The sequence below is a fragment of the Pongo pygmaeus genome, chromosome 9 (genome assembly GCF_028885625.2).
Source record: "Pongo pygmaeus isolate AG05252 chromosome 9, NHGRI_mPonPyg2-v2.0_pri, whole genome shotgun sequence".
Taxonomy (NCBI): domain Eukaryota; kingdom Metazoa; phylum Chordata; class Mammalia; order Primates; family Hominidae; genus Pongo; species Pongo pygmaeus.
The window spans coordinates 79,828,118-79,851,108 of NC_072382.2; the positions used below are offsets into that span (position 1 = coordinate 79,828,118).

Consider the following 22,991-nt stretch of genomic DNA (forward strand, 5'->3'; position numbering starts at 1 on the left):
ATGTATGCATATGAAAAACAATTTGTAAAGAAATACATAAAAATGACATCAGGATTTGAATTACAGCAGACGATTATTTCCTAGTTTCCAAACTCATTTTAGTGCATCAGCATTAAAAAGGAAGCCTACAACTTAGTGTCACAAGCAATAGGTAGAAGAGAAAGATGATACAGCATGGGGGAGGGGTCCTGATTTTGAGCTTTTGCCTTGTGTCCGACCCCAGACATGGGGAATTACATATGCTCTCTCATTCAATCTTTACATGAATCTTGAGAAACTCGTTTGACAAATGAAGAAACTGGAGGCTCAGAAAGTCTCCTCAGCTGGCCCAAAGACACACAGATAGGAAGTACTAAGGCCAAATTTGAACCCAGATCTAAAAACAGATCTGACTGGTTCCAAAGCCCAGGTTCCCCTCCTGGCACATCACACTGGTGATGAGTTACGATGCCTGAAAACTACATCACAATTTTTAAAAAGATTTTGAGACAAATATTTCGCTGACAGTAAAGCTAGATTTGCTCTTTTGAGATAGTTTGGACCCAGAACCTGGTCCAAAGGGGTGAAGAAGAAAGCAAGGAAAGGAAGGAGACAGAGTGAGGATTATTATTAAATAATAATAATATTATTATTAAGTATTAAATAATACTTATTATTAAGCATTAAATAATAATACTTATTATTAAGCATTAAATAATAATACTTATTATTAAGCATTAAATAATAATACTTATTATTAAAGTATTAAATAATAATAAGTATAAATAATACTTATTAAGTATAAGTAATAATATACTTATATTATTAAGTATTATATTATTAGTATTAAGTATACTAATTAAGTATAAATAATAATAATAAGCTCCTACTTATTAAAATTTTACCTTGTGTGTGATATAATACTGGAGGATTCACATTTATTATGTCATTCAAACTCACAACTCTTTAAGTTAGATAGTAACTCCATTTCATAGATCAGGTGCCTCAAAACAGAGATAAGTAGTATATATTACTACTTTAATTTTCTATCTCTAGAAAACCGAGGATCCAGAATTGTCTACAATTGTACCACTCAACATAGCAGTGCCAAGATCCAAAAGCAGATTCCAGTGATGCCAGATACGAAGTTCTTGTCACACTGTCATCAAGGAAGCACAGGACAGGCTTCCATTTCATCCCGATCAGGATAAAAATGCAGCTTTTGTGAAATCACTATCAACAGGGCAAGCATTCAAGGAAGCGGCTCCACACAGAAGGGGTGCTGAAACCTAGTACGATGCCCACCATCTGCCCTTCATATTCAGGCCTCACTAGTGATGCAGTGATCACTGAACCCAAAGGATCTCCTGCCTGTTCAAACTGCTCTGCTGGTGTGAGGAGTCAGCATTGCCCTTTGGGTGGTACAACACGCTACCGCCAGGTCTGGGATGGTGTCTGTTATTTCCTAAGTGTGCCATCATCACATTCCTTTCTTTGTGGCCCTTGTGTCCATGATGACACCATTCCCAATGCTATCTGAAGTGTCTATATAAAGGTGTTCCAACTTGCAAAGGACCAGCCTCTCACCTGAGATGCATCGTCCCCTCCCTCACCTGTGTTAACGATCAAATGAGGCAGGAAAGAGAAATGTGTGTTTAGTTGGTACTTGGGAGCTCACACAAGGAGAAGATGCTTGTTGCTATGCTCCATTTCCATAGCTACAAGAAAATGTACCGCTACTTGGCTGTATAGAGCAACCCTCCAATCTTCTGATTTTCTTTGGCGCGCCAGCCATGCAACTGATTTTTTTCATGATCAAAGTCAATTAGGAGGTGGTCCCCACTGTACCTCAAATGGAGTTTTAATTTGTGTATGTATTATTAGGAGAGGCCTTTTCCCTTTGGATCATTCACTTCAGCAAGAGGAATGAGGGCAGACAGCTTAACGTGGAGCCTGCCACCCAGATTTGTAACTTGGGATAATATTTCTTTATAATGAGAAACATTTCGAAATAGCACTTTAAAATCACACAGAACAGAGTGTTTGACGTCCCTCCTTTACTCCCTACAGCTTCCCAGTCTCCATTCCCATGGGTATTTTCCAGCCCTTGGGGACCATATCATATTTTCCTACCCCCCGCCTTTATCTGTGCACAGAGCAAGGCACTCATATGTGAGTTACCTCTGCTTCTTCTTTGATTACACACAGACCCTTGGTTTGGTTTAGTCTTTGACTAAAACTAGGAAGTTTAAGGCAGTAAGGAATTCCAGGGACCATGATGATGATAATGTTAACAGCCATAGTCATTACTTGGAAGCTATACTGTACCAAGCACTGTGCTGAGTGTTTTAGAAACAGTATCATTTAATCCTCACAAAGCCCAATGGGGTAAGTATTGTTATTACTCTCATTTGTAAGATGAGGAAACTGAGGCTTAAAGAGGTCTATCAACTTGTCCCGCGTTACCTTCTAATTAGAGGGAGAGACCAAATTCAGATCTGAGTTAAGTCCAGATGGAACCTGCCCCTAACCACTATACCACACTGCTTTTCTGATTAGGTATCAAGCTGTGAAAATGTCAAAAATGGAAAACAAAAACAAAAACAAAAAACCAACATTGCCAATCTCATTGTTATATGGACCTGCCTTTTTACTCAAATTTCATTGGCAATATTTTCCTGAGAATAGACACTTGATATGGTATCTCTTCAGAACAGAAAGGATGTTAAAAGAGCATTTTAAATGTGTGTTGAACACAATATTTGATGGTCTACGTTACTTCTACCTGCTCAGGAGTCTCACTTTGTTTGGATTTCTCTGTCTCTTGAGCCTGCCTGCCCATCTAGCCTCCATGCCTTTGCTGATACGATGCCCTCTGCTTGAACGGTCACCACCTTCTCTATTAAGAAAAAATTCCCCCATCCTTCAAGACATACTTCAAATATTGCCTCTTCTGTGAGGATTTCCACCATCACTCCCAGCCAAAAGTGGCCACTGCCCTCAGCCCTGGGCCCTTATCATGATTTCTGCCCCTTTCCCATAAACACTGCCCTCATGGTATGCATACCTGTGCTTCCTGTCCCTTGCTGGTTTCTCTACCAGGCTTAGTACCCAGTGGAACAGATCTGTAGAGAGACAGTAAGGCTCCCAGCTCTGGCCCTTACCAGCTGTGCATCAACAGGGAAGTCACTTAACCAACCTGACTCTTAGTTTTTTCATCTGTGGAAATGGAAATAATAGAAAACCATCTCCCAGGCTCTTGTAAGAATTAAATTTAATGATTAGAATTTAGAATTTAGAGATTATAAAGTATATTGAAAATATAAGGCATTATTATTATATTGCTTGATAGTTAATGAATGAAAGAAAGAACACCCAAATGTCCTAATGTAATACAGTCTGTGTTTAATACACAGACTGGTACAAAGATTTATATGTGAAACCACCCACACAGTCTCAGACCTCAACAATTAGGTGTATGTATAGTGCTATTTAATAGACTTACTGCACTACAGAAAAGTCAGAAGACATAAACAAGGTGGAAAAGAAGAATTTTCAGCTTCTAGGTAAAGAAAAATGCTAATTATCCTAAAATTTTCATTTAAAGCTTTGTTACCCTCCTACTCCATCTCCTCTCAAATACCCTTTTTGCAAAGACAGTTGGAATCAAGTGTGTGCTTATATACACAGTGCCACACACAGGCTGAGACACACACAGGGGTCTGAGGAATATGTCTTCCTACTCAATTCTACAGATGATCTGAGTGGTAAAATTTGAGACAATGTGATGAAATGGAGGCCACACTACAATTAATGATACTGGCATTTTTTCTTTCCCACTGGAGGCTGTGAACAAAATCTAACTCTAGGCTCAAGGGCATGATCAATCTAGCTGCCTGCCACGTGCCAGCAGGAAGGGCTTTCTCCAAAGTGAAATGTTACGCCAGTGACAATCTACTCATGCTGGAGGAAGCCTGGAGAACAGCAGAATCAGATACTACAAGGTGCTGTTGCTCAATAAGCAATAGGTTTTGAGGTCTCCTGACATTCATAACCTGGCCTCCTGTTGGCTCCAGTCCTGAAGCACTTTGGGTGCAAACCGCCGCCCCAGTCAGTGCACATGTGCATGGCAGTGCTGGCACAGTACACGGGGCAGGACAGACGGATGGATGTTCATTTTTCCTTCATAAGAAGATAAGTTAGTTTCTTTCATTTTTTTTTTTTTTTTTTTTTTTTTTGAGACAGAGTCTCACTCTGTTGCCCAGGCTCACTGCAATCTCTGCCTCCTAGGCTCCAGTGATTCTCTTGCCTCAGCCTCTCGAGTAGTTGAGATTACACGCGTGTGCCACCATGCTCAGCTGATTTTTGTATTTTTAGTAGAGACAGGGTTTCAACATGTTGGCCACGCTATTCTCAAACTCCTGGCCTTGAGTGATCTGCCCGCCTTGGCCTCCCAAAATGCTAGGATTACAGATGTAAGCCACTGTGCCCAGCCTAGTTTCTTTCTTTAGCAAGGAGCTACTTGCATCCTCTCAGTAGTTCAGAAGGGTGAAAACCTTCCCTAAATGCCCCCCAGCATATGGGAAGGGTAGAGCCCAATGAGGAGAGGATGGGCTCTGGGTGTGAGTCCTGTCTCTTTCTCTCACTAGAGATCTGGCTTTGGACATATCATTTAACCTTCGTGGCCTCAGTTTCTCATCTATGGAAATGGAAATAAAAACAGTATGGTGCTCCTGTTTGCACTTAACAAATACTTACTGGATAAGTAAGACTGTTGAGAATATTAAATGAGGAAATACATGTAACACTCAGAATAGCACCTGCCTGGCACAAGGCAAACTCTAGATTTGTGTGTGCTGCCATGTTTGTGTGTGCTGTTACATCAGCTTAGGCTTTGCTGGGAGTGGCTGGGAGCAGGGGCAAAGGCAAGCTGCAGACAGAAGGGCAACATGGCCCTTGTTTGTTCTGAGCCTCAGGTATGGGGCACAGGGACATGAGAGGAGGGCTTTTAGAGGCAGCATGGTCTGCATAGGGTTTATAGTCGGAAAACTGGATTTCTAGGTCCAGGTCTACTACTCACCAGCCATTCCAGCCGAACAAGTTATTTGACTGCAGCAGGCCTCAGTTTCCACATCTGGGGCTTGCAGGACAAGGAAATGCAGTTAATAATTATAGAGAGTGCATTGACTGCTGGAGAGAAAAATTAAAAGGCCTTGCATAAAGGCATGGTATTTATTCTGTATTTGCCTAGCGGAGCCTCTCTTCTAAGGGGAAAGGCAGCCAGTGTCTACCAGCACTTGTGATTTCTGTAGTTTTATACTGAAAGTCTTCAGTAAAACAGAATGAAGGTACAGATTGAGGCCCATAGAGAGGTAAAATGCACAAATGGACACTTTAATGTGGACTCTTCTGACACAGATGCAGAAGTATCCAGCATTCCTATCTACTATCCTCTGCCTTTGTTTAGGCTGTTCGGTCTTCCAGAAAGCCATTCTGATCTTCTCTTTCAATATCTTACTTGATTTACAAGCTCAATGCCTTGTAATTTTTCCTGATCCTCCCAGTTAGAATGAATTGCTGTCTCCTTTGGAATCCCACAGGGATAGGTTCAAACTCCAGTAATATACCTTTATCATCCGCCTAGAATTGCCATCAGCTCCTTACACATCTGGCTGTCCAAGAAAGTATGGATGGTTCAGAGGCAGTGACGCTATCTTATCTGGCTTTGTCTGCTCCTCACAGCCTGGGACACAGTCCAAAAGACAGGCTCAGTGAATGCTCCCCACCAGTTTAAACCTGAATTTGGGGAAGCTCCTTCTGCTTAATCACCTGAAATCCCTGCATCCAGGGATGGCTCTTGGCTGCTAAACCTGAAAGGGTTTAAAATCTCCAGGTGATTCAGGGGTTGGGAAGCTGCGTTTACTCCACATCTACTATGGGTCATCCACTGGACTGGGCCCTTTGCAGATGTTCTCTTGCTTAATGCTCAAAACACCACTTAGATACTAATTGACATTTTACCAATGAGGAAACCAACATACAGAGAGGTTTAAAAACGTGTCTGAGCCGGGTTTGGAATGCAGGTCTTATTCGGCCCAGTCTGTGCTTTTGCTCCGAGATCGTATTGCTGTCTTTAGAAGGATGAAGCTGTTTAGTTCTGGTTTTGTTGTTTTACTGATAGGAAGAAGCACTGAGTGGAAGGAGAAATATTGTGGTTTTTTCAGCCTTCTCTCTTCCTCTCACTGCTCCCTTCTTCCTTCCACCCTGCTCTTCCTCCCTACCATGAAAAGAGGCTGAGCTCTGCTCCTGCCTTGTCCCCTAAGCCTAGCAGACTTCAGTGTAGCCCCTTCCTAACTTCTCCTCCACAAGTGCTAGGTATTTACTCAGTGCAAGAATAGCCATCAGGGGGGCTGTTTTCTCTTTCTGTCTGCACTTAAGTGCAATTAAATTATGTTATCTCACAGTAATTATTCTGGAATACAAACGAGACTTGGGGAAAATTCCTTTCCAAGAAGGCTAAAAATCTATAAAATCAACTCCTTTTCCATACTCCCTGGGCAATGTTGTAGAAGGAGCACCCAGAGATGCAGTTGGGGTCCTTCCTGACCAACCATAGCTGTGCTGTCTCACCCTGGGGGCTTCAAATTGCCCCCAGGGCCTCCAGCCCCTAGGAGAGTGTGTTGTTTCTGCAGCTGCTGCTGTTATTATTAAAAATGAATATATGAGTAAATGTGGGTCCCTTTTTTTGACACATTTCCAAACTCAGAAACTGCTTGGCCCTCAAACTCAACACATCTTGTTTGCCAGGGGGAAGGGGCAGGCAAATTTCATTTATGAGTGGCTCTTACTATTAAGAACTAGGTGCCTGAGAATCATTTCATCTCCACAGCAGCTTCTTATCTACATACATGGGTCAGGAAACTGAGGTCTGGGGAGAGTACACTTCTTGCTTGAGTCGTAAGTAGTTAGGAGCAGATGAGCAGTTAGGACAAAGCCAGCCTATGCCCCATGCCGGCTACGTTTCAGCAGCCGCCTCTGGCTTTATCTCCTCTGGTTTTCCCTCTGCATAGTTTCGAGCAGCCATTTTCCACTCACTGATATACACTTTCCACCTCTGATCTCTGTGAGAACTTGGAACCTCTATTCTTTCCTTTTTCTTTCTCCCCTCTCCATGCCTTGCAACATCTGTTGGGTTCTGATCTTGACATCCTGCCCTCCTTTCTTTCCTTGAACAAACTTTTGCTGGACACATGCAACATCATGTCAGACCTGGCACAAGAAGCTGTGGCTATGATATTAAGTGTGACAGAAATTTTTTCGGCCCTCATGGAGCTCATAATCTAATGGTGGGGACAGATATTAAACGATCCATGTCACAGTCATTTAGCAGTAATTGTGAGGAGCACCACAAGCACCATAAAGGCATAGAACTGGGTTCCTGGCTCAGCGGGAGAGGCTCACAGATGCTTCCCTGAAGTAGCGACACTTGAGCTAAGCTCTTGAAAAAGAACTGATTGGTAGAAGTGGGGTAGGAGGTGATGGGCAGCTCTCTTCAGGAATCCTTCAGCCTTTTTTGGTCTCAGAGCCACTTGTGACCCTGCGCCCACCTCCCACCAATTAAACTGGCAGACCCAAGATCAGACAGAAAGTTTCCTTCTGGCAGGACTGTGGGGAAATTGGATACCTGGATGGGAGCCCTGAAGTTCAGTCCTATCCTTCTGAAGAGGATCTAGCAGTGAGTAACAGCTGTTCACGCCTTGTGACCCAGGAATCCTGCTCTGGGGAATACACCCTTTCCAAAATAATCCAAATATGAAATACGAAAACAGAGCAGAGGCACAAAGATGTTCACAGAAGTGCTACTTACAATGCCAAAGAACTGGAAACAGCTGGAATACAATGATACAGTAATGGCACAAATATAATGGCTTTTACACTTGGCGAGAATGAGGATTGTGTCAGTACTTGAAAATGTTTGCATGAAAAAATGGCCTGTGAAAAAGGCAGAAGGACATAAAGCTGTTTATCCACACTGACTACGCTGAGGCTGTGGCTGCTGTTGTTATTAAAAATGAATATATGAGTAAATGTGGGTCCTTTCTTTTTGACACATTCCCAAACTCAGAAACTATGAGCCACGATATGGAGGTCAAGGATAACACACAGAAAAATGCAGAATGTTTCTGTTGTTTGCCCCAGTATCTTGAATTCTGGATGATACTTTAAAAAATTTCTCCAACAACACTGAAATATCTCAGAGTTTGGAGATTATTTTAGGTAACACCTGATTTTAAAGCCAGTAAATAAATCACTTCTTTACTATATTTCTGAAAAACAGTGCCTGAAACTACAGAGACAGAGAATAGATAGATGAGTGATTGCCAGAGGCTGAGAATGAGAGGGGGGTTGACTTCAAAGGGGCATGAGGGAACTTTTGGGGGTGATGGAATGGTTATGTGTTTTGACTGTGGTGGTGGTCACGTAACTCTACCAGTTTGTCAAAATTCATACAGTAGTACACTTAAAACGTGTTAATTTTCTGTATGTACATTATATCTCAATAAATCTGATATGAAGGAAGTGGGCCTGGGCCTGGTGGTTGAGTGGGTGCAAAGGTAAGGGACAATGCCTGAGCAGTGGCCGGAGTTTCAATCCTAGTTAGGTCCCTAAGAGCACAGTCAGAGCCCTGTGCATGGCTAGGGAAAGGAATTATGACACAGGGGAAGACAGATGTCATCCCGCTGCCCTCCACACTCACTCTCTATCCTTTTTCACCCTGCTCTGTGCCCTGGGAGGCTGGTCCACACGGCCTGGATCAATGGTTCCCTTGAGCTCTGACTTCTGGTTGGGTTCCACCACCAGGAGGAGGTTGTCAGGGTGGGAAGAGAGTGAGGTGGAGATTTCCGTTCTCCGGCTCCCTCACCGCCATGCCTCTACTGAAGACCATACATCCATGTCAAGCAGCACTCTCAGCTGGCTACCTTCTCCAGGTTCTAGTAATCACTCCTTCCCCCTTGCCCCTTCATGCCCCTTCATGGTATCCTAGAACCATTAGCCAGGGGGTAGTACCATTCCTTGACACACTGCCCTCGCTTTTGTACCTAGCTTCTTAAACTCTCCTCAGATTAAAAGCAAATGAATGATCAAATGACAAACCCCATAACCCAATGCCTGAATACTTCCATCGCCAGGAAGGGCACTGTCAAACTCTTCTATCATGGGGAGGCTCTGCAAACTGGAAAACGTTCATTTTCTTCCCTCTTCAGCCCTGCAGAGCAAGTTGGTCCCTTCTCCCTTCGTCAGCATTTCAGACAACTGCAGAGAGCCATGCTGGTCTCCTAAGTCTTCCTTTTGGGGATCTGGAAGATATCTGTCTGTGGCCTGTTATAATGAGAACAATCTATATATATCTTGCTATTAGCAATTCCCACAGAGCAGCATGAAGTAATCAGTCTTGGAGAGAGAAGGCATTAATGCAGGATCCTGTATCTTTATCACTTTTTCCTCCTTCTAAAAGACTAAGTTCAATCATCTCCATTTCCCATTCTTTGGGCTATAAAGTTAAATCTATGGCTCCTGTCCAAAAGGCCTGATGTGAAGTCAAAGAGAAAGGAGGGAAAATGAGCCTTATTGCACACAAATAACACCCAGGCCCAAGTGTAATAGGCTCATACTAATGAGGCAACAGCATCTGAGATCCTGATATCATATGAGCTGAGCCAGACGGAAATGAATGGGTGTTGAGGGGCGGATAAATTCACCCTGGCCTCTATCTGTAATTCTTTCTCTACACATCTCATGTCCATTTCACCTGTATCTTAGCCCCAGAACATAAAATACACAGTTCTGCCACCATGCTTTTGCCCATGCTGCTCTTCTGCCTAGAGTACCCTTGGCAGAATTAACCATCTTGCAAGGCCTCTTATTCAACCAAGTCTTAATTTAGCACAGGTACCTTGTGCCAGGCTTTGTGCTAGGGATTGAGTATGTGAAAGCAGAGAGTAAGACAACAGGAGATGGGGGAGTGAACCTCCATTAAAAAGAAGGGAAGTCTAATATGTCTTCTAACTGAATTGCTACCATACTGAAGTCCAGTTTGTATGATGAAATGTCAGAGATATTGACAGTCTATACCATTCTACGCAAATTGCACTTAACGCTCAAGTTCACCTCTATCACCATTTCCTAGATAGTCTCAAGAACTGCATGACCCAAGGTCTTCCAGACCAAGAACTGCAATATTATTCCAACAAGCAAAGCTCTCTAATAGCTGCCTTTTGAAGAGCAGCAATTAAGCATTAAGCTTAGCAACATTCTCACTTATAAATTAAACTATCACCACTTCAAGCAAGGGTTCTGATTTTTTTTTTTTTTGTACTCCACAATCAGTCCTTCTTGTGGAGTTAAAAAATGCAAATGCAACCTAATTTAAGAAAGGATCCCTCATTGCTATTACACAAATTGGAATGTTCCACTGTGGTTACCCAGAAGATGCAGAAGCCCACATCTGAGACTCCACCCTTTATGTCCTGGTGCAATTTCCTAGAGATATAGAAATATAGACTAGGAAGGACTTTATAGGACAATCCACTTCTGCCACACTGTGGGTGAGGTCCAAGGAGGGGTAACAACCATCTCCCAAGGCGACCAGCAAGGGACAGCTCCTTTATCACATGCTCTGTGTTTTTCAACATCATCTCATTTAACCTGCACAACAGCCTTATGAAAGTAATACTATTATTCCTCCCACTTTGCAGATGAGGAAACCAAGGATCAAATGGCTAAACAGCTGGAGAGTGGCAGCACTGAGATTTCTGCGGAGTTGGTCAGGCTCCAAATCCCATCTTCTTTCCTGATGAGAACCCCACACTGCATTAGAGAAATCACAGAAAATGGCGCCACTGCCCTGCAGGGCAAACCTGGACCTGATGATACAGCAATCAGTAACCAGTGTCCTCTCAGGTCTTCATTTAAATGTAAAGCCGCTCCTCATTTTAGATTTATTAACAAGCCTTTTTCATCTCCTATTCCAAAGGCCTACCTGGCAAGACAGGTGCTTGAGGAATCCTCAAGTTACTAATCTGAGGCTCTTTTGCAGCACGCAGTGTCTGCGTTTCACATACAGATTCAGAACACAAGGGAAGCTGTCAGTTTTATCTGCATAGAAGCAACAGTGAGTGAATCACAAATCAAGTTTTGTCCTAGTTAGAGAAATGACATGAGCTGATTTGCAGGTGACGATTCTTCTTGTGGCTGCATTGCTGGAACAGTGAGACATCCCTACAAATGTTTTCTGACAGGTCCCCCTGGTTGTTCTGTCAGCTGCCCTTGTGACTAACACAGGCCAGGAAGCCTGTTGGTACTGCAGTGAGATAAGCCAGGTCAAAGTTCTCACTCAGGAGTAACTAATACTCTGTTACATGAGATGCTAATAATTCTAATAATACTTTTAACAATAGTAGTATCTAACTTTTATTGAGTGCTCTGTGTCAGGGAGTGAGCTAGGTCGTTCTTGTAAATTATCTTACAGAAGTTTCACCCCAACCCTGTGAAGTAACCACTATTATAATCCTCATTTTACAGATAGGGCAACTGGGGCAGAGAGAGGTTGTGTAAACTCGTCAAATGTCACAAAGCTTGGAAGCAGCAGTGCTGAGATTTAAAAGCAGGCAGCCTAATTTCAGAACCTATGCTCTCAACCATCATGCTGCTCTTGGTTCCCTCTCCTATAAAATGGGCCAGTCTTTCCAGCCACTTCCATAAGGAAAGTGAAAACCAAGGTTCAGAGAGGTTAAGCAAACTGCCCAAGTTTACACCGTCAGCAAGTGATACAGCCTGGGTCTGAAGTGAGATCTTTTGATTCTACATTGTCTGTTCAAGCCCAGGGCCTATATAGCATAGTTGGCTGAAAGCATGGCCTTTGAAATCCCAAGTCTTGGTTGCATCCCAGCTATGTCATATACTGGCTATGTGACCCAGGCAAGTTGCAAATTTCTCTGAGCTTTAGTTTGCTTTTCTAGAAAATACAGAAAATCATACTCATCCCACAGAATTGTGGTGAGGGTCCAGAGAAATGATACATGTAATGGGCCTGGCCCAATACTAGGCACATAGCAAAAATTCAAAAAGCCAAATATTAAGATGGGGAAATTACAGCATACAGGTTAAAAGTGTGAGCTCAAAAGAGAAAATAATTCGAAAGCATCAGCTCAAGAGCTTGAGTGCCTGTGGTTGGGAGGATCATAGCCCTAACATTTACCATGCAACAGTGGGCAAGCTACTTAAGCTCATGGGGGCTCAGTGTCCTCATCTGTCAATTGCGAATAATAACTCATGATTGTTAGGAGATTTCAGTGAGGAAACACAAGCAACATGCTCAGAACAGAAGGGCACGTGGACAGCATACAATCAAAACTAACTGCTCTTTATGAATGATAAACAGTGGCCAAATGTGATTTTTACTACTCTATATCACACCTTTTTTGCTAAACATGTTTTAAAAACAATTAAATGCTATACAATAAAGCATTTAATTGCTTAACAATTGGCAGTACAAGCTTCAGGGTCTGACCTAAAACTAGCATTGCCCCTTTCCACATCATCTCATGTAACCTGCACAACAGTCCCCATTGTGTTCTGCCAACAGATTTCTCCAGAAAAGAAAAGACCCAGTATTCAAATGGAGACTAACAAGGACCTGAGAACTGTACTAGGAAGAACCGGTGAATAAAGCACTGCAAACTCATCCTCGGTGGCTGTCCTTCTGAATTGGTGCCTTTGGAGACAAAAATATATATTTTCTCTCTGAAGAGATCCCACAGCTGTGTGAGGGTCCTCCCTGGATTCCCAGCTCAGGCCAGAGCAGCCAAGTAGCACTCCCAGGAGAGGAGGAGATGGCCCATGGGCAAGCCTCTCGCTTCTGCAGTCTCTGTGGGTGGTAAGTGCTGACTCCAGTGTCTCTACTTTCTCATGAAAATACCTGTAAATGTATCTGTAATTGAAATGTCACTGGTGGCACAAGTTTCTCAAGACACTTTCTAACTAAGAAATGGAACATCAGCTGGGCATGGTGCCTCATGACTGTAATCCCAGCCTGTCGGGAAGCTGAGGCAGGAAGATCATTTGAGGCCAGGAGTTTATGGCAGCTTGGGCAACATATTAGATCCCATCTCTACACACACACACAAATTTAAAAAGTAGCCAGGTGCAGTGGGACACAACTGTAGTCCCGGCTGCTCGGGAGGCTGAGGTGGAAGGATCACTTGAGCCCAGGAGTTCAAGGCTGCAGTGAGCTATGACTGCCAGTGCACTCCGCTTGGGCGACAGAGTGAGACCCCCATCTCTAAACAAACAAACAAACAAACAAACAAACAAACTAAACGTCAAATGAATCTGTCAGGATTACCAACCAGACATGACAGCCCTAGGCAGATAACAGCAAAAGAAAAATTATTTTCCACCCTCTGTTTCTGCCTCCTGCTTTGCTGGTGAGGTGATATAATTCTTATCTGGAACCTGATAGGATGTAGAAAATAATTACAAATGAAAAGGTTATTCATAATTTTTAAATGAGTTAATTAGTAAACCCAGTCAGACTCACTCATTACAGTAATTAATAATTGATTATACTTGAAATTAAACACAATTTTTCATCAAAAATCTAATTAAATATCTGTGCTTTTGCCTGTTGATTAGATCGGTTGGTCTGCTGGAAAAGGGTCTTTGTTAGGGATATTTGTGCTCGGCTGAGACAATTAATTTGATTTTTAATAATTGATAGTTTCTTCCAAGTTAGTCGTCACAGCCTGTAATTATGGCCAAGCAACAAGATGCTTATGCCTTGTCCTCAGCAGCTGCAGGAGAGCAAGCAATAAGGCTGCTACCCCCTAGCTTGTGAAGCAAGGATGGGATGGCCCGCACACCTGCAACGTGTTCACCTGCGTTGGCTTACACCAAGCTCACAAGCATCCTTCTGAGGTATGGGTTGTGCCTATTTTCTAGATGAGCAAATCAGAACTCAGAAAGAGAAATGACTTTCCCAAGGATGAGCAGCTGCTGTGTGGTAGAGCAGGGCCTGGAAACCAGGGCTGTCATGGTGGGTCTAAGCTCTTCCCCAACACCTTGCTGACTCTCCAGGAAACAAAGGGAATGCCCCAGGCTTGCCTCTCTGGCTTGATCCTTGTATATGAGCCCTAGCATCCAGTCCAAGTATTTCAACACAGACACAATATTATCTGTGTAGAAATATCTGTGTTATTCTTGGCAAGGACACACTATCAGTGAACTGACCATTCCTGGCTTAAGACACAAATTCTTCAAAATTGACCTTCGATCCACCTCCTCTTCTCCACCTACGTTGTCAGTGTTGTAATTAAAGCCATCAGCTTTTCCTGACTAGTTGACTGCAATAGTTTCCCAACAGGTAAGCTTCTACTCTCTCCTTCCTCTACCCTTACCTTTCTAAAATAAAAATCTGTGTCCTATCACTGCTTAAAACTGTTCAGTGGTTCCCCAATTGCCCACCCAATAAGGTCCTAAACTTGTCCTCCAAGCTGATCTTCACAATCTGATGAAACACTTCTGTATTAGCTCCAACGGTGCACCCCACACTCCTCAAATGCTTCAAACACAGAAAACATCTTTGCTACCACATCATCCTCTTTCAAGTCTTTGAAAGCTCCCTTGCTTTGAAATACCCTTTCTGTATGTCTACTGGCTAATGCCTACTTTAAAATCCAGCTCAAACATCACCTTTCCCAGGAAGCCTTCCCTACTCCTCTTGGCTGGGGTTGGGTATTCCCACAGCCCCTGAGCTCTGTGTAAATCAATCACTGTTTCAGATTTGCCTGCTAACATAGCTATCTCTTCTTTTAAGCTATGAATACCTCAAGGGTAGTGACTATATATTTAACCCTAGCACTTAGCATACAGCCTGGCTCAAAGCAGGTACTCCATATGGTTTGCCAAGTGAAAAATAAAATTCACAATATTGTGGATTTGAAGACTGTCAATGTTGGAAGGAAAATTAAAGGTTACCCAGCGAAAACCCGCAGGCAGTGCTTGAATCTTATTCTAAGTGGTCCCTGAGCTCTATCTGTATCCTTCCTCAGACAGGGAGCTCACTAATTCCCACAGTTGCCCCTATCTTTAGATAGCTGAAGACTAATCATGTATTCTTATTAACTGGGAGAGAAAGAAGCCATGAGATGGAAAACAGGAGAGAGTTTGATTAATCATGTAAACATTTACTCTTTCTCACTGAATTAGGCTATACGATATAAACCTTAAGACTTCAACGCAAAACAAATGGATGTGTATATGCAGCAAACTACTCAAATTACGACTTGTGACTGCCTGTCCAGAAGTCTACTCACTTATGAAAAATAATAATGTTAGTCAAAACCAAGAGCTGTGCCAGTGGTTGGTGGTGACATAGTATTTGTGGTGCCAGAAGAAACCTTCATGCCAAGTAATGGTACTGGAACTATACAGCCCTCACCAGTAACCCACTCTATATCAATGATGCACCTCACAGAGCCTGGGTAGGCCTTGACCTCTCCCAGTTTGGCTGTTTCATTTATACAATGACCCATAGCAGGGATGGCAAATACTTGCCACGTTATCAATATTCTCCATTTCTGTGACCATAACAGACATCACTAATCAATCACAGATAGTCTCTTACATTGAGCCTAAATATAGCCCCAGTATCTTCCTCAACACAGCATTCTAGGCAGCAGCAACTAAACAATCAGACAGAAGAAGAGATGACATATGCATGCCACCTTGGCCTTGGAGCCATGAAATTATCTAAGCCAATATTCAGAAGGGGAAAAGAGACCTGACATGCCAGAAGAGGCCTATTATAGCTTGAGATATTGAAGGGGACCTCCCTGTTTGCAGGACTATCATCTTCCTGATTACTTATTTTTATAAAATTCAAGGATCTTGAGTGGAATTGACCTTACAACTTATGCCACTCAAACCCCGTCCATGCTTGAACCACTTCTCTATCTCTTGAACACGTGATGGCCCATGTTGTATTAATCATTCTTAGTGACACCCCTTACTACTTCTCAAGACAGCCCCTGTTCAGCCACAGTGACTTTGCTAGTTGTCAAGTTCTTTTTCACAGTGGGCAGCACTCAGTCTTTTTTGGCCTCTGCCAATTAGTTCTATTTCTGTTTACTGGGCTTGTGCTGAAAAAGTCCCCTTTGCTTGCAGAATTATCTTAGAATTCCTTAGCATGGGTTTGAGGCCTTCTCAAGCTGGCCCAACCTACCTTAAGCCTTTGAATTACAGGAAAGGACCTCTAGGGTTAAGCCAACCTCCCTTCCAATGCCTTTACTAAGAGGCTGATTTATATAGAGGCAGCAGACACTACACAACACCCACAGATCTCTTTGGATTAATATCTTTCCTGGGAAAAGACCAAAGCAAGGGGTCAGAAGTAGGAAGCCAGACTGTGTTACAAATTCATCAGAAGACTGCACAGTGGGAGCCATCTGCTGTATCAAGGCAGAGGTCGGGAGGAGCTCCTTTTATCTGTGTTTGCACCCAGGGTCAAGTGAGCACTGCTCCGTGTCTGTGTGCCCTCAGCCAGCGTTCTCTGCTCTCTGTGCTGGCTGGGACCTTCTGCTTCTCAGTCAGAATTTCCCTGGGTTCCTGACCATGGTTTAACTCTGGACCTTGGTTCCCACAATACCCTCAGACTGCCTTGCCAGACATCTACCTTCAGACGTGCTTTCCTGCCAGTTTCCCTGCAACCCCAGGGTGCTCCACCTCCTTCCTGCTCCTCACTGCAGTCACACAGTCCCAACAGGAGAGGCTACCTGCTGTTCAGCCTCTCCAACTTGTCATTTAGTTGTATTGACTCAATCCATGACACTTATGCCATAGATCCCCATCTCAAAGGCTAGTCTTACTGAGCGCTCACAACTTAATACCAGGCACCCAACACACAAAAGGACAGATGCCCAGCTTCCTTCCTGATATAAGTGCAGAGGGATGGAGAGGAAGGAGAGGAGGGCCCTGAAGAGCTGCCCTTGCAGTGTCGGGGTGCAGACTGTCCAGAACTCCAGGGCTGCTTGGCTCACACTGCGTGCTTTGCCTGCCATGCTAGTAAGGAGCCTTCAGTGCCCACACATGTCTTGGTTGCTGCCTTCTGGGCCAAAGGGGAGCAAGGGAAGCTGGGGTGAAGAGGTGCTTACCCACAAAGTATGCCAGCAGGATGACCAGAGTGGCTGAGATGACGATGGCGCTCAGGGCTGCGCACTTCCAGTTACAGTACTTGGAGGGCTTCTTGAGGTTAAAGGCCGGCCGGGCGAAGGTGCTGCGGGGCAGGGGTCGGGGCGGAGGAGAGTACACTGTGCTGGACGTCAGTGGGTACCCTGGTGATGTGGTGCAGAAGAGCGGGGAGGTGCCTCCAGGCTTGAAGAGGAAGTGCCTGCAGATGGAGAGCAGCAAGAGGGTGTCAGGGGCTGCCCACAGACCAGGCACCCAGACAAACCTGGAGGCCAGAGGCGGCAGTAGAAGAAGCATGCAGAGGAGCCTGGATAGAGAGAGTCACCACAGAGACCTGGGAAAGGACAGGAACAAGGAGAGCCACGGACTAGACCATGGAACAGGGCACACAGAGACACGTTTCCACTGAACACGGATGGGACAGCCCTACCCATGGGAAAACCCACCCAAGGCAAGGCAGAAGTTGTTACCAACTCAACAGAAGGCTGGCATTGAGATCCTTTTCCTGGGAATGGATGGGGCTGGGATGCTCTTTCTTGGGGAATAAACTTCCTATTCTCTAAATTACAGTAACTTGGAAAGTATCTAAAATCCTGTTGTGTCCCCTGGATATAATGAGACTTAAAATTGTTCTTCTCCCTCCAATGCTTCTGTTGCCGGTGTATCTCAACCGAGGATTGGAATACCCTTCTTTTTAAAGGGGGTTTTAGTGATGTTGAAGCCAAGAAACCACCACTAAGTTATGCCATGGCCATTAGCCCCCTAGTGGCTGTCACACAGCCAATGGCAGCAAATGCCTTCAAAGCACTCTGTCCAGAAGCCAGACTGCTGCCTCCCAAGCCCAAGGTGAAAGCTGTGTGGGGGGTGAAAGCTGTGTGGGGGGACAGACAGGCAACTGCACCCTACAGCCTAGTCATGAGCGGGGTATGGTCAAAGCACATGGTTGTGACCAAACTAGGTGTCAGGAGCTCCTCCACAGCTTGGCTTTAACCATGGCCATGGGAGGACTTGCACACAGCCTGGGAAATGGAGTGCGTTGGTTGCACTGTATCCCCCAGAAGCCTTAGGGCAAACCCACCCCTGTTGGGGTACAAGGTGCCTCAGGTCAAAGAATACACACTCAGGGCCAGAGTCCATACAATACAGGGCCCGTGCTGCATTAAAAATGCTACGTGAGATGGTTTTTGGAATGGCAACGGCAGCCAATGAGATGCCAAGAGCTGCATATTAACAAGACTGCTGTTAATATGCTGGGGGATAGGGTATTCCAAGGATAAACTGTTGCAAGTTGAACATGGACTTGGTGATGAGCATGCCACATGGATCACCTCCCCCAGAAGATCCCAGGGAAAGGTCTCAGGGTCTGCATGCAAGTGCAGGAGCCACAAGGAGAGCACACACAGAGAGGAGAATGGGGATGTCACCTACCCGTCACTGTAAGCCCCATCATGGCGGGAGGCGCCGAGAATGTCCATCTCAATGAGGTTGTCCTGCAATGTCCCTAGGAATGGCTGCTTGCCTAGGTTTCTACGCACACATGGAGACATGAATGAAGCAATGAGTCATGCACTGATGAAGGGGGATAGTAGAGAAACACACAAAGTGGCTGTTTGGTGCAGCTGTGTGCGTGAGACCAGTGGGACACGGTTTCCAGGCAATGGGTCAGTGTGCAAGCCGCATGTGCAAGGGGTCCACCTGGCACAGAGCATCCAGAGGGAATACTGTCTATACAAAAACAAGATTTGGCAGTTGTATGCATCAAATCACAGTTCTCACTGAAGAGGACTGACATGTGTCCGGGACTGAGCTAGGTATGCTACATCCAGCCTCTCAAATCTTCAAAATGGCCATGTGAGGAAGGCAAGGTAATCCTCATTCTACAGGTGAGGAAACTGAGATGTGGAGAGGTAATGGGTCTTGCCAAGGTCACCAGCTAGCAAAGTTCAAAGCAGGAATTAGAGCTCAGGTTCCAAAGCCTGTGCTCTCTCTCTCTACTTGAGGCTGCTTACATCAGCTTAAACAGTGGCTAGAGACACCCATTTGGCTAGTCCAAAGAAAAAAAAAAGTCAGCATTTTTGGCCATTGTCTTCTAAAGCCATGGTCCTCCAACTTTCTGGAGAGCTGAGCATTGCTGAGGCCCATCCCTAGAGATTCTGTCAGCAGGTCGGGTGGGGCCTGAGGGTCTGTATTTCTCCCAGGCCCCCAGGTTAATGCTGACCATGGTCAGAGGATCATCGTCCTTTAGCGGTGCTGTGACCTGAGTGATGACTGGTTAGCAAGGATGGAGCTCCACCGAAGACAAAATAGGATGCTCTTTGTTCCCCAAGTGCATAGCATTTTGTGACTTTACCTATTTCTAACCCAGAATGAAGATAGACATACTTGCCCTTTTTGGTCTCAACCAGGTCGGCTGAGTGACATGATTCACACTCAGGTAGGCTGGAGCCTGTCTCCTGACCTTTTCAGGACAGCTATCACCTCACTTTCAGACTCTGTGGTGAATCATTTGTAACAATCCAGTGGTGGCTTCAGCCTGTTGCACGCACCCAAGAAAGGAACTGACTGCAGAAAGCCAACTTTGGACCCAGCCCTGCCAAGGACCTTCTTTCTGACTTTGACCAGGTCTTAGAGCCAGTATTCCCAAATTCAAGACCCTTTTATGCCACTCTCTTCCTGTGCAACTTTCTGTATAACCCTTAACCTTTCTTTATCTTATGTCCTTCATGTAAAAAGGGATTACAGTACTGAGCTCACAAGGTTGTTATATGGATCAGCTGAGATAATGGTGGAAGAAGTATTAAGGGCTATACAAGTATTATAGGAGTACTAATGCTAAATATAATAGCTACTACCTACCCTATATCTACCACATATTATGTATTGTTCCAGAAGCTCTGCAACTATCTAATTTAAATTTTATTCCTCACAATAACTCCACAAAGTCAGTACTGTCATCTCTATTTTGTAGATTGGCAAAGCAAAGCTTGTAGAAGCAACTTTTCTAAGGCCATACCATAAACAAGTGGAGAGCCAAGCTGGAGCATGGGGTTATCTGACCCCAGAACTCAGGCCCTCTCCACTTTATAACCCTGTCTCTCTCTGCACAGCTTTGTGGCTACTGCCCCTGGTCAGCCTCAAAGACCAAAACGAGGAGGGCTGTAAGTACTATCTGGAAATCCCCTTTCATTAACATCCCTTGGGACAGTGGAAGCATATGGCAACACTATTTGCAGGTGGAGTGCTGAGTACAGCAGTGGTGGTGGGGACCTCCTCTTTTGGTGAGTTGTGAAGCACTGTCTGGGCCAGCGGCCTGGGTGGCAGTCTGTTCTGCTGGTGTGCAAGCCCCTAAAGTCTTCCTCAGTGCCTGGGAGGAGCTTCAGGGGTGTGGACATCCCTCAGAGTGGCTCTATTTCCATCACCAGGCAGATAACCCTGCTTATGGGAGGCCTGGTGGCCCAATGGGAGGCATATAGGCCCTGAGGCCAGACAGATCTAGGTTCAGGTCCCATAACCATCATTCACTGGCCCTGGGCAGGTGACTCAATCTCTCTAAGCATTCACAGAAAGGGATAATTGTTCATTTTACAAAACCCAAAGCATAATTTGGATCATATCACTTCTCTGCTCTCAACCCTCCAATGGCTTCATAAGCATTTTAGAATAAACCATAGTCCTTACCAGGGCCCACAAGCTCCTGTAAGATCTGGCCTCTAGTACTTCGCAAGCCTCATTTTCTATGCTACAGGTACACTGGTCTCCTTGCTGTTTCTTAACCAAGCTAAATCTTGGCTTTCCTCTGCCTCCCTCAACTATCTTTATGAATCAGAACCCTCCTGAAAATATCTTCATGGAATATAACCTCCTTCCTCCCCTCCTCAACTATTACCTTCTTACCCTAACTAAAATAGCTCCCAGCCCACTCTTCCCAATCACTCCCTGGCCCCTTGTACTGATTTTTCATCACAGGATTTCATACACACACACACACACACACACACACACACACACACACACACACACACCTCTCTCTCTTTCTCTCTCTCTTTCTGATGAAAAATAAATCAATACCAGAGCAAGGGGCCAGGAAGTGATTAGGAAGTGATAAACACACACACACATATCCAATATATATATGCTTATCTGATTATTGTGCTTTTTCCTAATGCATTTTAAGTTCCACAAGGCAGAAGTCTTATCTGTCTTGTTCACTACTATGTGCCCAGAGTCTAGAGGAATATGTGGTACATGGTAGCAGCCACTCAATAAATATGTGCTGAATGCTGCTGAATTCAGGATACACAAAGGGAAGCATGCCTGGCATACAGCAGGCACATAGTCAGTGCTTCATTGAAGATGGCAGCAGACGGCATTCAGGTTGTTTCCTCCATCCCTGCATTTCAGGAGGGAACTGTCCACTCTCTCTACAGCACGAGCAGGTCCAAGGAAGAACTCCTGCTGCCCCCCGAGACCTGAGGCTGGCTGCATGGCATGCTCCCTAGAAGACCTGGGAGTCTGGCTTGAGTCAGAAGGCTCAGATCCCATTTTAAGATACAGAGTCAAATTTATACCTTAAAACCATCAGAAATAAACCAAAAAATACATTCAGAGAAAAAGACATAAAGGATAAAGATCAAAATGTTAGCAGTAAGGATTTTCAAGTGACTGGAAAAACAGTGATTCTTATTTTAACTTTTACAATTTAAAAAGAAACAGTTATTTTTTAAAAAAGACAGACTGGACAATTATCTTCTAAAAGTACAGATCTGTTAGGAGAGGGGAAGAGGTGATGCAACAGAGTAAAGGATTTCTAGAGTAAGAGGGTGCCCCAGTCTCCTGAAAGAGCTTCCACACTCATGCTCATGTGCATATTAATGATTTAGATCTCTCTGGAATTTGGAGAGACATGAGCACTTGCTGAAAATGTTGGCTATTGGCCAGGTGCAGTGGCTCACACTTGTAATCCCAGCACTTTGGGAGGCTGAGGCAGGTGGATGGCTTGAGTGCAGGAGTTTGACACCAGCCTGGGCAACATGGCAAAATCCCATCTCTAGAAAAAAAATTCAAAAACTAGCCAGGCATGGTGCCATGTGCCTGTAGTACCAGCTACTTGGGAGGCTGAGGTGGGAGGATCACCTGAACCCGGGGAGGCTGAGGCTGCCATAAGCCTCTGCACTCCAGTCCGGTCCAATGAGACTCGGCCTTTAGAAAAAAAAAAGAAGAAGAAAATTCTGGCTATTCAGAATGCTACTACTGCCTTGAAATAGTCTTGTTCTGCTGGGCGCGGTGGCTCATGCCTGTAATCCTAGCACTTTGGGAGGCCAAGGCAGGTGGATCATGAGGTCAGGAGATCGAGACCATCCTGGCTAACACGGTGAAACCCCGTCTCTTACAAAAAAATTAGCTAGGCGTGGTGGCGGGTGCCTGTAACCCCAGCTACTCAGGAGGCTGAGGCAGGAGAATCGCTTGGACCCGGGAGGCAGAGGTTGCAGTGAGCCAGTGATTGTGCCACTGCACTCCAGCCTGGGCGACAGAGTGAGACTCCATCTCCAAAAAAAAAAAGAAATAGTCTTGTTCTGTACTTTTAAACTTAGTTCTGGGTCAAATTACTTGGTGTCATTTGACTGATGAGGAAACTGAGGCCCAGAGAGACATGTGCCCTGCCCTCATACCCATACCATAGCGAGTCAGTGGCAGAGCTGAAACTAAAACCCAGGCATCCTGACTTCCAGTTAAAGGAACCTCCCCCCAAATCTCCTATCCACCCACTC

At 44.6% G+C, this 22,991-nt stretch overlaps 1 protein-coding gene across 6 annotated transcripts in view; it reads right to left on the bottom strand.

Annotated features, from left to right (window-relative positions):
* The window catches only part of TENM4 (teneurin transmembrane protein 4), a 782,056-nt gene that overhangs the window by 210,044 nt on the left and 549,021 nt on the right, over positions 1 to 22,991 (bottom strand). For all 6 annotated transcript variants that reach the window (XR_010127599.1, XM_063671257.1, XM_063671258.1 and 3 more), the window contains 2 exons: positions 18,652 to 18,750; positions 17,190 to 17,425 (listed from right to left, as the gene is read on the bottom strand). Coding sequence is in view for 5 of the 6 variants with exons in the window: in XM_063671257.1 (XP_063527327.1) it covers positions 17,190 to 17,425; positions 18,652 to 18,750 (335 nt within the window). In the remaining variant the exon portion in view is untranslated. The remainder of the gene's footprint in view (positions 1 to 17,189; positions 17,426 to 18,651; positions 18,751 to 22,991) is intronic.